This window comes from Giraffa tippelskirchi, chromosome 9 (assembly GCF_054371585.1).
Source record: "Giraffa tippelskirchi isolate mGirTip1 chromosome 9, T2T-mGirTip1v1.2.pri, whole genome shotgun sequence".
Lineage (NCBI taxonomy): Eukaryota > Metazoa > Chordata > Mammalia > Artiodactyla > Giraffidae > Giraffa > Giraffa tippelskirchi.
In genome coordinates this window covers 24,005,262-24,019,898 of record NC_137283.1, presented here as the reverse complement: position 1 = coordinate 24,019,898, position 14,637 = coordinate 24,005,262, and the positions used below count along the sequence as shown (strand labels likewise).

General features: G+C 34.2%; 2 protein-coding genes across 15 annotated transcripts in view; one reads left to right on the top strand and one right to left on the bottom strand.

Moving 5' to 3' along the window:
• Positions 1 to 14,637, bottom strand: part of LOC145520800 (uncharacterized) — a 319,869-nt gene that overhangs the window by 187,690 nt on the left and 117,542 nt on the right. The gene's annotated exons all lie outside the window — the stretch shown is intronic.
• Positions 1 to 14,637, top strand: part of CNTN6 (contactin 6) — a 236,222-nt gene that overhangs the window by 188,944 nt on the left and 32,641 nt on the right. For both annotated transcript variants that reach the window (XM_081528229.1, XM_081528230.1), the window contains one exon: positions 3,543 to 3,670. In XM_081528229.1, coding sequence (XP_081384355.1) covers positions 3,543 to 3,670 — 128 coding nt within the window. The remainder of the gene's footprint in view (positions 1 to 3,542; positions 3,671 to 14,637) is intronic.

Sequence of the window (14,637 nt, the reverse complement as noted above, 5' to 3'; positions counted from 1 at the left end):
AGAAAGTCAGCCTTTATCTTTTTTTATCAATGTTAGCAAAACCATCAATTAAAATGTTCTAGTTAATTTTGACATGTTCATCCTTGCTTATCTGAAAATGTCAATTGCTCAGTTTGCTTAATACAGTTTGACGTCAACTGGGTGTTCTTTCTTTTTTTTAATCATTTATACTAAGCTGTGTTTTGATATGTGACAGATTAGAAATTCTCACTTTTCTTTAATAGTTTTTGTTTAATTATTCTGCACAAATTTAGGGCTATGATGAGGTAGTTTGAGTCTATCTACATTATTAAAGATTGAGTTTTCAGAAGGTGAGGGTGGGACGTTCTGGGAGAATAGCATTGAAACATGTATATTATCATATGTGAAACAGAACACCATTCCATGTTCGATGCATGAGACAAGGGCTCAGGGCCGGGGCAATGGGATGATCCAGAAGGATGGGATGGGGAGGGAGGTGGGTGGGGGGTCCAGGAGGGGGAACACATGTAAACCCATGGCTGATTCATCTCAATGTATGGCAAAAACTATTGCAATGTTGTGAAGTGATTGGCCCCCAACTAAAATAAATAAATTTATTAAAAAAAAAAATAAAAAAAAAAAATAAAAGGAAAAAAAATAAAAAAAAAAATAAAAAAAAATAAAGATTGAGTTTTCTTACTGTATTTTAAATCTCTTATTAATGAAAAAATAATAAGGTGAAATATTCATACCACTTACTTATCATGTTAAAATTTCAAATTATGGTAAATGTCTGGCTTTCTATATCCTAGTAAACTATGGAGAATTACACTTTTAATTACCTATTTTTAATAAATGACAAATTGGTTTGGTTACTAGTTTGGTTTCATAAAATGTTTTCATAAAACATTTAAATCTAAGATTTTTTATTCTTTTGTACATTTTTGCATATTGTGTGTGTTAGTCCTTCAGTTGTGTCCAACTCGTTGTGATCCCATGAACTATATAGCCCACCAGGCTCCTCTGTCCATGGAATTCTCCATGCAAGAATACTGAAGTGGGTGGCCATTGCCTTCTCCAGGGGATCTTTCCTACCCAGGGATTGAACCTGTGTCTCCTGCAATGCAGGCAGATTCTTTAAGATTTCAGCCACCAGGGAAGTCCTTTTTGCATACGGATCTTATGAAAACAAAATGGATTCTTACTTAGATGTAAAGATACTCCCTACAGACTAAAGTCTTACTTATAATGAATTGAACAATGTTCTCAAACTTTATTGTGCATACAAATTACTGAAAATCATGTTAATATGCAAAGTTTGATTCAGTAGGTCTGGGATGAGACCACATTTTGAGGCATGAACACCTAAGATTATCTTAAGGGCATCTAATGATAACTCAACAGATATTTCTTGAATGCCACAGTCAACATGCACAATTATTTACTACAAGTGAGGCAAAGCAATGATTTTTGAAAGAGCATGAGCACTCAGTTGCAATGTTTAATTCATTCTTTGATGTTTATTAGCTGCTTAGTTTTGGACAGATTTTAACTTTTCCTAGTCTTTGTATGCCTTCTTATTATCCCAAGCTTGAGAAATGTCTATTGATTGACTAAGATTTCAAAAGAAATAATCAGTTTCAATGATGACAATTTCAGTTCAATTTAACAAACTACTGAACATACACAATGAGTTAAAAGAGTGGTATACTCAGGTGATGATAAACCACGGTTTATATGACTTTTCCTTTTCTGCAAGTTAAGTGAAACATTATACGACATATAAGCATTGACATTACTAGCTGGGAAGTTTGATGGCCTTTAGCTATCAGCAGGTATATAGTTTTAACATTTAAAATTATTTTGGCAAAAATTTAATGTCGTATGTTGCTTAAAATTTTGTTTTTCCTAAATTCTAGAGGTAAATGATGCACCCAAAGGTATCTCATATTGATTTCTTCTAATTGAATCAGATAAAGATTTGTTTGGGGCCAGACCTTTGCTACATACTGGAATATCTTTGTTACTGTTCATTAACAGTATGATTCAACTGCTAGCATAAATTGGGAACAAGGAATCTAGACATTTCAGAAACTAAATAAGAAATCAAATAATTGCTAATGGGGAATACTCCAAGATAATGACTTAAAAACTTATTATATGCCATGAAACATTCTAAACCCAGATGTGGCTCCTTCCACTCACTTGGCAATAGAATATGGAACTCATCACTAATAATAAACCAACATCAGAAGCTGGTTTGGTACAAATTGTAGTTGGCTGATATTCTCTGTGTTTCAAATCAGGTAATTAATTATATTAGCTATATTTCCTGTAATAAACATATTAGAAATAATTATATGTTTGCAAAGAAACAAATATAGTTTTGCTATTTTTAATAGATATGATATGCCTGCCACATTCCTTTCTTTCCTTTAAACCCATTGTCATTACAAATGAATTTTCACTACTCATTTTTAGGCAATACTGACTACCTAGCTAGTTCTTTTACAGTTTTGTTTTTTTTTTTTCCAAACTTTCAACTTTTTATTTTGTATTGGGGCATAGTCAATTAACATTGTTGTGGTAATTTCAGGTGACACAAACTCCCTTCCCATTCAGGCTGGCATATAACAATGGGTAGAGTTCCATGTACTATACAATAGGTCCTTCCTTGTTGGTTATCCATTTTGAATATAGCAGTCTGTGTTTTTAAAAGATCATAAATTAAATTTATAACACAAAATTGGGCACATGTTCTTTTGTTTCATTTTGTCTCCTTATTAAAATGCTTGATGATGATTTTGCCAAGAAACCGGTCCCTTGATTACAACAGTGTTCTGATGTTTACTTTTGACTATTTCTGAGTTTCAGAAAAAATTTCATAAGAACTATTTTATGAAAGGCTTAAAGTTCTTAAATAGCTACCCTTCCATTGTGCACTATATGATTACATGTATTTTAGGGATATTTAATTCAGTCTGATTTTTGAAGTCTTCATTCATTTTACTCCTGTCTTTCTCCTTTTGATGGAATAGGCCACATACCAAGATGGGCCTGAGCCCTCTAGCTATGGGACCATGTGGATGGTTCCTTTAGCTCATGGTTGAGAACCTATTGTTTGGTAGCTGAAAGTCCTAAGTAAAAACAGGTTTATAAAGCCACAGAGTAAACAGTGTGAAAATCAGCTTGCATGTCTCTAACATCAACTTCAATTTTCAGCAGAGAGTTGACTTTTCAAAATGCACAGTGAATAGTTGCATTTGTTTTTAATTAAGCAAATGGGCTTTGCAGCATCAAGCACTCATTTGATTTTTAACGTGCATTGGTATCACCAATGATAATTCAAGAGACAGCATAAATAATTGTCAATACTTTCTCAGAATAAAAGCAATTGTCATTTTTTCTAACATGTAGATTCAGAGATTACTCACAATTAAAAGCAGAATAATAGGAAAGGGATATATTCATATTATCAAATACAGCCATGGTTTTAGAAGTGCTTTAAAATGAAGGTAAGAGGTTAAAACTTACCAGTTTCACAGAACCTTACTTATATTAATTACAAATTTTCTTTTTAGAGTATTTCTCTTGGAGGACGGCAGCCTCAAAATATATAATGTTACCAGGTCGGATGCCGGATTATATACTTGCATAGCTACAAATCAGTTTGGTGTTGCAAAGAACACTGGCAGCCTCATCATAAAAGGTATTTTACTATCTTTGTTTGTGCTTGTTGAATGGAGATATGTATGCATCTGACCTCTATCACGGTCAACCCTGCATCATATTGCATATGTGAAATATTTGATTTCACAATTTATTTGAGTAGTGTCCTTATATTCATTAATAGCATGCTCACTTTGCCAGTGGAACAGCATGGTAGATGTGAATAGCTTGACAGTTCAAAAGCTGTCCAGTGCGTAATAAGACAAAACTAAAACCTGCACTTAAAATACGCGAATTTCCACAAATGCCTCAGTGAGAGGAATTTATGAATATTTTGATGATGCTAGGGAGGTTTCTTTCAGAAACTCTCAATTTGTGTAAAAATTTTACCTGGATGTAAGGCTGCCAAGTACACAGTCAATTCATTTCTTTCTGTAACTCTGGGTACTTAACTATAACTAGCGAAATGCAGACTTTCTTGCATTCACCTTAACAAGCAGTTCTTTACAAAGAGAAAGAAATTAAAATATTGGTGACATGTAAGTCATTAGATTTCCATCACAGTATCACAGTAAATGGATATGTTCACCCGATTTCAGATGGTAAAAGTGCATACTCTATTCTTGAAACTTTTAAACTAGTATCAGTCCAAATGTAACTACATATATCACCAAGGGACATAATTAGGATTAGACACTTCTATTCTCCATCTCTGCTACTTTATTGAATCTCAGCTCATAAAACTAGTATGTTTAGGGGGAGCCAGGTCACTTTTTCATTTCATTGCCTCCTGGATGATCAAAATGACTGTCTTGATAGAGGAGTCTGAGCAGGTAATTAAGCCCAAATGATTAAATTCAGCAATTGGTGTTTTATCATCATTTCTATTAGAAATAAATAAGTTCAATAAAAAGTAGTTAGCTATTACCCACCAATTATCCTTTAAAATGTCTAAAGGAAAATAAACACCCACTTTTATCCCCAGAAGATATTTCTGTCAACTTTATCTCAAGTCTATTATATTATGCCAACAATTGTCTGAAACACTCAGGGGAAATGTAAATGATAGCACTTGCGTAAAAATCCAACCAGTGTGGCATATTTTGAAAAATTTCACTTCTTTAATATTGTATTGTCATCAGGTTTTTAAGACTGATACGGACTTAATGTTTCAAGGAATGTGCTATAATTATATTTAATGATAGGGAATTTCCCCAGCAACTTTTGGTAATACTCATGTACTGAAAAGTGTGAATGCTTTATGTTTGAAGAAATAACATGTCCATCAAGGGAAGAAAAAGAGATTACCTTATTTCCAATTTAGATGCCATGGGTGGTATTCATTCATTATATTACAATAGAAGATTAATATGTGCTGGAAAGACATGCAGTTAATTTTTCTAGGTATGGAGAAATCCAGAAGAAATTAAAATGTGAAATATTAAAGATAGAACACATCAGTAGTGAAAATGTAGTTTCTTAAAAGTTTTGGTGGACTACTGGTGATGATGGGTAAGTGGGACCAGTGGTTTTGCTGCTAAAATACAATAACGAGGTCCTTTCACCCCAAAGAGTAACGAAAAAAAAGTTTATAAATAGATTAAGCAACACAGATAGTTTCTCTTCCTCAATATTTTCTTTTGCCTTTGGCATCATAATGCTTGTATATTAGTAATCAATGGAAGAAAAATCAAGTGGGGAGATTCACATAAATAAGAGAAACTCAGAACATCTGCTCAGTTCTAAAGATCGCATGTGGATACTTCAGAAGTGAAACATAGCCATATAGATTCCTGATTCTTAGGACAGAAACAAGTTGATAAGTATTTAGGGATTTTCCATAAAACACGCCATAATCCCCTGGTAATCTACTTTCCCTGTGAGTAAGAAAATAATTAGATAAGATTGCTCAGTTAAAAAGCTGACATAGTTTTGCTTATTTCTAGTGTCCTTTGCTGGAGATACTAAAACAAAATTATCTCAACCTGCATTTCTGGTCATCTTCATCTTTTTCACTTTTCCTTCTTCTGTAGCCTATTTCCTCTACCTACAAATGATATGATTCACTTATTCACATGTATTTTCTCCCTATCTTTCCTTTCTTCTAGAAAAGAAACAAAAAAGGCAAGGTTATCACAAATTCTAGTACAGTCCTGGGAACTGTATGTGTTCACTATTTATTAATTGAGTGACAGTATCTCACCTTATTCCCCTTGGTTCTCAGAGATAATTTTTATCCTGAGTTCTCTGCTCTAAAATCTGAAAGTTTTCAATTTTTCAGGATTTATACTTGTTAGACTACTTCATAGTCGAGCACTTCAAAGGCAAATAATAGACTTCTAAATGCTCTCACTTTTCCAATTTTAGTGTTTGTAGTTACATGATTTTAATACACAGAGAACTCCACACTCTGCAAGGGGGGACAAATAGGAAGCTACATGAAAATCTAAAACACTTCATGGACAGAACTCACTGTTCTTGTATTTTCAGTATAATACCAGATGATTTACATAGGCAAAAGGACTTACATCAATATGCATGAATATCATTATTTTCAGTCATTTATATCTAACGATGGGAAGGAATGTGTGTTTGTTATTTTTAGCCTTCATGAAATATATACATCCCATTTCAAGGGGATTTGGAGATTTTTTGCTTCTTTGCCATTGACAATAGCCATTAATGTAATAAAAATAAACACACATACATAGTATATACATTTAAAAAACTATATAAACACAAAATATAAAAGCATATTTAGAAACTCTGCTTTATAACTGATCTGTAATGCATACACTGTGGGATTCTTATACAAAATAGTTCTAAGATAAGTCTATCATTGGCATATCCTCTTAACGAGACTGCTGTCTCTAATTCCCTTTTATGTAGCAATGTTGAAGGTATCACTGCCAAAAATTATTATTTTACAACCTGTAGAATTGAAGCTGTAATCTGAGAAGGAAACATAATAGTATGCACTGATTCAGTCATTTTCTTGACTATTAAGAGTAGCCATATGGCTGTTTGTAAAGACAATTTAATATTTCTCTATGTGCTTGCATGTGTGTGTGTGTGTGTATGTGCACGCCTGTATATGTGTATGTGTTTGTATTTTCCTGTCTATAGTGTTCATTTATTGTCATTACAGCATCAAATATAATTTTGTCTCTCAAATCAAGATCAGCTTACAGTGACCTTTCTGGTATATGGTGGTAAACAGCAAATGAGAAATTTCAGTAAAACTGATAAAACAATCATCTTTCTTTGAATTTACTTATCAGCCTCAGTCATGCAAGAAATGTTGTTGCTAGATAACAAGTAAAAAGATAATAGTTACAAGAGTAAGATATTTTCCAGCTTAGTTTTTAGCTGATATGGCTTATCTGTGTTAAGAGGATTCTGAAGTTATCTGCACTGTATGTTGGAAATTTCTATTTCACTAATGCAGTAGGATAAAGCAATTTGCCATTCAAACATTGGAAGTGCAATTAGCACCAGCCTTGCCAGAGCCTCAGAAGATGCCCAGGGTAATTTGAGGACATGTTCCATGGGCACAAACAGGGAACTGAAAGGAAAGAGAGTTCAAATGTCTTCGTTTTGAGGACTTGTAAAACTACAATGTGTACATACACTAAGAGGTATATGAAAGTCACATAAAAGGGAAAATTATTTGATATGGCATTTGGAAAATTATTAAAAAGCACAGAAACAGCAGGCTGTAGAAATGATCTTGTTTGCAGGCAACATTTGTTTTTGTTTCCCCACTGGAGAAGTTTTGGATGTTCAATTATAGGCCTCATTGCTTCAGCATTATTTTCAACTGAAATGTCGGAACTTGGAAAAGCATATCTAATGTGCAAATTAAGTTTATTGCTGCTCATTTAGTTGTTTATTCTTTGTGATAGAAGTCTTTATTATACCAGCATGTAGAGTGGCCTATCCATTTTCTCTGGCAGAAGAGGGTGTTCACTAATGTGACTCTACATTTACTAAGAGAAATACTAAGATAGGCAGACAATTGTAGGCTTTGTGGCTTTCCGTGGCAGTTTAAAAGATTTGAGGTGTTTAACTCAGCTGTATCTAGAAGCCCAGGTTTCCTGAGTAAACCAAAAATACAATTTCACAGAGGTGACAAGACACAATGGAATATATCCATTATTTTGTAGTGGTTGAATTCTCTGAGTACTGCTAATGTCTTTCCCCAAATGTTTAATTCTACATCCCAATTTTCTACAAAGAATGAATTAAAAGATTTAACATAAAGAAGACTTTAACTTAAAATTTTAATGGAATTATTTTTAAGGTGAAAAAATATATAGTGAATTTTTACACTGCCTAGATATGAAATTTTCATTCCCCCTCCAACATTGAAAATAATGCCGAGTGAGTTCTTGAGACCTGAATTTCATAATTTCTTCAAGAATAAAGGAGAAAAAAAAGCAAAAAGAATTCATGCAAGGAAACCCAATAATGTCAATAATATTTTGGCCTTCATAACAATTTAGTTCATAGTCTTTTAAAAATCTAGCAAATATCACTCAAATAAAATTTCCAGGTATGTTAAGCAGCTTTTTTCTTTTAAATATATATTATATAATGTATAACAAGATGGACATTGTATATTAACTATAATTAATGAATTATAAGTTTGCACATTTTTTTGATTATTCAAGAAAACTGTCACCAAACCTACTATTGGTTAAAATTTTGCGTTGTTTTTATTTACTCTTAATAAAAATAGGGGATGTATAGCTTGTGGTTTGTGCCAATTAAAGAGGTCAAATAGATGAGCATATACCACTTCTTAAAGTGGTGAAAAGCAGAGACTTTGAAATTAGATGCATTAGTTCAATTACAAACTAGCATGAGATCCTAAAGAATTTGTTTTCGCTGTTATTAAAGTTGTATTATTTATCATCATCATTAATATTTTTTAAGTACATATTCTGCTTCAGGTATTGTGACAGCTCCTTTATGTATGTCATCTCACTGAACCCTCAGAACAATACTTTGAAGCAGATGATCATTAGAGATTGAGGTATAGAGGGCGAAAAGTATTTCACAAGGTCCTTGTGTTATTGATATTAAGTGGCAGAACTCTTTTTATCCTTCTTTTTTACATTCCAATAGTTATGTAATAATAATTACATGAGATAATTTCACATGGCATTGTTTAAAGTTCAGAAAAAGATATAGTAACTTGCAGGTATTAGTACTTCCCCCTAAATACTTCATTTTCATTTATTAAATATAGTTCAATATTTGATTACACTCTTTATCATTTAAGTAAACTTTACATATGTAAAGAAACATATAAGTCTTAAGTGTACATTTGCTGAATTTTGTCAAATGCACACATCCCTGTAACCCCAAAGTCTACCAAAATACATTATCAGGTTGCCTGGTGGCTCAGACAGTAGAGAATCTGCCTGCAATACTGGAGATCTGAATTCAGTCTCTGGGTTGGGAAGATCCCCTGGAGAAAGGAATGTCAACCCACCTCAGTATTCTTGCCTGGAGAATTCCATGGACAGAGGAGCCTGGCAGGCTACAGCCCATGGGGTCGCAAGGAGTAGAAGACAGCTGAATTACTGACACTTGCACTTTTACATAGATTGTTCCCTCATGCCCCTTCCTGGCCCCACCCTATTCCTAGAAGCAACAACTGTCATGATTTTGTTCTGCCATATATGTCATACAAATGCAATCATACAGTACATACTCACTCTTTGGTATCTGACTTCCCTCACTTGACTTAAACCACTAGCCATCAACCTTCTCTTTATTAAAAATGAGCAAAACTAAGCAAAACTTTACCAACAGTAGGTTTAGTCTGTGCAGTAAAAAAAAAAAAAAAAAAATCTTGAATTTTAAATATCTTTGTCTCCATTTTCCCTCTCAAATTTATTCACACTGTGCCCTAAGTATTTGGTTAACAATTGGAAGTTCAGTCTTTTTTTTCCCCATGATTCCATTCTGAGGTTAAAGAAGTGAATAGACTTCTCTGTTCCTTGGATATTCTATTTCTAAACTAGTACAGTGGTCACTCAAGCTCTAGTGCTTCTTTTTCTTTTTTTTTTAAGGAAAAATGTGTGTCATTACAACATTAAAAAAAAAACAAAAACCAAAACATCCAGATGCAAGCTTTTCAGTCTATGGATCCTGAATACTCAAAGAAAGAGTTATTAGCAAATTCATTCAAGTCAAGAAAAGGAATAGGGTAGGAAAGGGGGTGAGGGAGTGCAGAGGAGAAAAATAATCAACTGAATTAACTGACTTTAATTTTCCTCTTCTGGATTTTATTTTCTTACTTCATCTTCCCTAAATCTAACATAGGGCTTCCCAGGTGGCACTAGTGGTAAAGAACCTGCCTGCCAGTATAAGAGACAGAGATTCAATACTTGGGTGGGAAAGATACCCTGGAGGAGGGCATGGCAACCCACTCCAGTATTCTTGCCTGGAGAATCCCATGGACAGAGGAGCCTGGTGGGCTATGGTCTATAGGGTCACAAAGAGTTGGGCACAACTGAAGCGTCTTAGCATGCACACATGGAAACCTAACATAAATGTTCAGAAGGAAACATTTTCTGTCTATTAGGTACCGTAGCCAGGCAAAATTACAATTTTCTAATTTCATCTCTTATAAAGCTATAGAACACTTCAACCTGGTATTTTACTACAACCCAGAATAAAGTAACAGTTGGAGCAATCAGTGAACATTATCTATTTACAGGAAATATAAATATGATCCCATAAATAGTCATTGCCCATTATGTATTAACCGCTTTGAAAGTGAGTTGTTGGCATATTTAATTCATTAAGCAGAATCTACAGTGCATGCTCTTTTTTTTTTTTTTTTTATAAATTTATTTATTTTAGTTGGGGGCTAATTACTTTACAATATTGTAATAGTTTTTGCCATGCTCTTTTTACAGTGCATGCTCTTTTTAAACAGATGTAAGGCCCTGTTTTGATTACTTGTTAATACAGAAGATCTGTGTTTACATTTTATATTACTTGCTAGGGAATTTTTCGGTGTTACCTTGCATGATACTTAGACCTGTTTTTTCATTTAGACAACTTAAATTTAAGACAATTACTTTCTCCAGACAGTTCTTCATTTGTTTCTTTTACTCAGGGATTCAGGGTAGTCTTTTAATATTTGCTCCAAATCATTTAAATATTGAAGTGGAAGATAAATGGGTAATGGTAACTGCAGGGAAACTATAATATATTGACCATGGTTACTTTGTGCATTGGAATTAAATTATACTCTGCCTGTGGTGGAATACAATATAAATATGAAATGCTGCACATAGATTTTACTCTGAAAAACACGTGTCTGAGCAGATCATTTTGCACTGGCTGCTGCTGCTGCTGCTGCTACGTCACGTCAGTCATGTCCAACTCTGTGCAACCCCATAGACGGCAGCCCATCAGGCTCCGCCATCCCTGGGATTCTCCAGGCAAGGACACTGGAGTGGGTTGCCATTTCCTTCTCCAATGCATGAAAGTGAAAAGTGAAAGTGAAGTTGCTCAGTCGTGTGCGACTCTTCACGACCTGATGGACTGCAACCTACCAGGCTCCTCCATCCATGGGATTTTCCAGGCAAGACTACTGGAGTGGGTTGCCATTGCCTTCTCCATTTGCACCGGCTAAGAGGATATAAAGCAACCAAGCCTACTGCGAGTATAGGTACAAAGAGGAAAAGTAGATTAAATAAAGATTAAAAACTCCTCCATTTCTGTCTTGCTAGAGGTGGGGAATTAGACTCCATCACACCAATTTCCTTGTTTGTTTGTTTTCTCTGTAGGTTTATTTCAGAGTATTAGCTTTGATTTCCCTGTGCTTGCTTTCCCTAAAGTTAGTAATTTTCTTGCTTGTTTGCTTAGTTTTCTATGGACCTGACAACAATTCATTCCTCAATTCTATCTCTACTCTCTTCCTTTGATATTGATCTGCTTTTCTGTTGGGGAGCCTGGTTGCCTAAGCACCATGCCTTTCTCGACACACTTCCTCGTTTGAATAGACTGCATCTTCCGATGGATTTTTGCGAAAGAAATCAATAAAAAGATTTTTTTTTTGAGACCTTTCATGTTTGAAAAGATCTTTACACTATGCTTACATTTGATTGATGCTTTAATTGGAAACAGAATCCTGGATTGGAAATCATGATTTTTCATAAATTTGGAAATCTTACTCTACTCTAAAAGCTGAAACCATTTTGATTTCTGACCTGTTGTTTGTGACATCTTTTCTCTCTCTCTCTGTCTAGAAGTCTTTTTTTTTTTCCAAGTGTCCCACAATTACATGATGATTGATGTAAAACTATTTTCAGACTTTTGTACAGGGCATTTGGTGCATTTTGTCATCCTGGAAGCTCATAGCTCTTGGGCCTGGGATATCTTTCTGAGTAATAATTTACTCCATTTCTTTTTCTGAAATGCTAATTTATAATAGATTTCCTAGACTGGTATTCAAGTATATGAGTGTATGTATGCATGTGTGTATCTATCTACTCATCTATGTGTAGAATTTATTGTATTATATATATATATATATATATATATATATATATATTTAGATAGGTATAGTCTATCTACATGTTTATATGTTTTATATATGTATATATATTACATATAATGTTTCTATATCCTCACATCCATTTTATAGCTGTTTTTGCTCTACCTCCTAGGATATTTTCTCAACTTTACCTTCTAGATTTTCTTTTGTATTTTTGTTTTTTTAAAAACATTTTTCTAAGTGTCTTTTTATTTTCTGGCTATTCTTTTAAATAATATCTTGCTCTTTTCTTCCCTTCCTCTGGAAGTATTACTTGTAGTTTTTTCTCTTTTCTAGTTTGTTTTTTCTGCAAGGTCTCTCTTTTTCCAAACTACTTTCTTCTCTCTTTTTTAAGTCCTATCTTTTATTAAGAGGTGTTTGAAGATACATTGTGCAACTGTTGTCTGCTCATATTTAGATCACTAAAAATCTTACAGAAACCTCTCATCAAGAGTGGGAATTTTGAATGATTTAACTTCATATTTAGATGATCTGGCCAGGATATTTCTTTGGAGAACCCTAAGAAAATATTGGAGTATTTTCTCTTTAGGCTCATCAGTTTCCTAGGACAACTGTCCCTCACTTCCCTCCCAGGTTTCCTGTCTGGAGAGCAAAGGCCAAGCAGACAGCACTCTCAGCTGAATAGGGTTGCAACACACAAATCTCAGCACTCATTGTGTACATATTTCCTTAATTCCCTTATCTTCAGTAGGATTTCCCTGACCTTCAACTGGGCTTGGTGATAGGCAGTTCAAAGACCCTCTGTTTTATATTCTCGCAGCAAAGTGATTTGCTGGTCTTCTTCTTGAATGGGAAAACACTCTAGAGACCAAATAACATCCTATTAATAAATTCCAAAATGAATGAATACATAAAGACATGCTAAATAAGTTTTCTCCTCTGTCTTCCCACTGCCAGCCTGTGACTGACCTTTATAGTAAGACAATTAGAAATCATTCAACTTCATTCCAGTTTCTCAAATTTTGTCTCCACTCTTGATCTCTGTTTTGGTGGATTTATATCTTAGAAAATAAATTTCTTTGGCATCATTTATTAGATGTTTATGAAGAACTTGAAATAAACACTATATAATCAATTATCATTACCAGTATATTGTACATCATATTTTTACTGTGATACTATTTTTCTTATCTAATATTTAGAAGAAGTCAAGTTTTAGCTATATTTTGCTTAAACAAAATTTATCAAGTAAACTGGAAAGCACAATTTGGGAGATATGGGTCATAAACTCACCTCTTCCACTTGTACAGTAGATTAATTCCTTCTCATATTCAGGGATATTCTCTCTCTCTTTCTCCCTTTCTCTCTCTTTCAAACCTCCCTCCCTCTCTCTCCCTCTTTTTCTCTCTCCCCACCCCTTTCTTGTCCCTCTCCCTCACTTTGTCTTTTTCATCTCTATTATCCCCTCTGAGGTATCATTCCCACCACCATACTCACATAATTTAAAAAATAGTCATTTTCTGACCATGATTCACCCTATGGCTACTGCCATATTGGACTTTTCCCCTTTATACCAAGCTCCTTTAAAAATTTGTCTGTATGAGCTTGCGTTTTTTCAATCCTTCTTGTCCATTCTGTTTTGAATCCAGGCAACCAGGCATCAAAATAGCTCTTAACAGGGTGACTAGCAGCCTCCACACTGTTTAGTTCAATGGTCAGTTCTCAGTCTTCATCTTTCTTATTCTATCAGACTACTGATCACATTCTTCTTGATATACATTTCTCACTTCATTGCCAAGGCACAGTATTTGTCAGATTTTCCTTTAACATCTTGAGTCACTCTTGATTTCCTTTGCTAGTTCCTTGTAATCTTATCAATTTTCTTAATTTGGAATATGCTAGGGAACTGTCCTTGAATTTATTCTCTGCCATAGCTACTACCATTCACTTGGTAGTTCATCTAGTCTCATCCTCTAAAATAACATCCATAAGCTAATTCCCAAAATGATAACCCAATTTAAGCATTTTTCTTAATTCCAAAATCCAACCAGCAATTTATCATATTCACTTATCAATTTGTTACATCCTAACACTGACCTCCTAATTCTCACTTCCCAAACTTGCTCCTGCACCACTTTATGAATGACAACTTATAATGACAGTTGCTCAAGCCAAATTCTTGTAGTCATTCTAACTCATTTTCCAAAAATGGCCTCAACAGTCAAGATATGCAAAGAATCTAACCACTTTCCACAACTTCAATTATCAAATATTAGTTAAACCATTATTGTCACTTTCCCAAAGTATGTCTCTAGAACAGAGACAACCGACTAAGTTCATTTTGCCTCCTGGGGACATAGGACAATGTGAAGAGACACTTCTGATAGTCACAACTGAAGGATCTACTAACGTCTAGTACATAGAGGCCAAAGATGCTGCTAGATATCCTATAATGCACAGAACAGCCTCCCCACTTCCCTCTG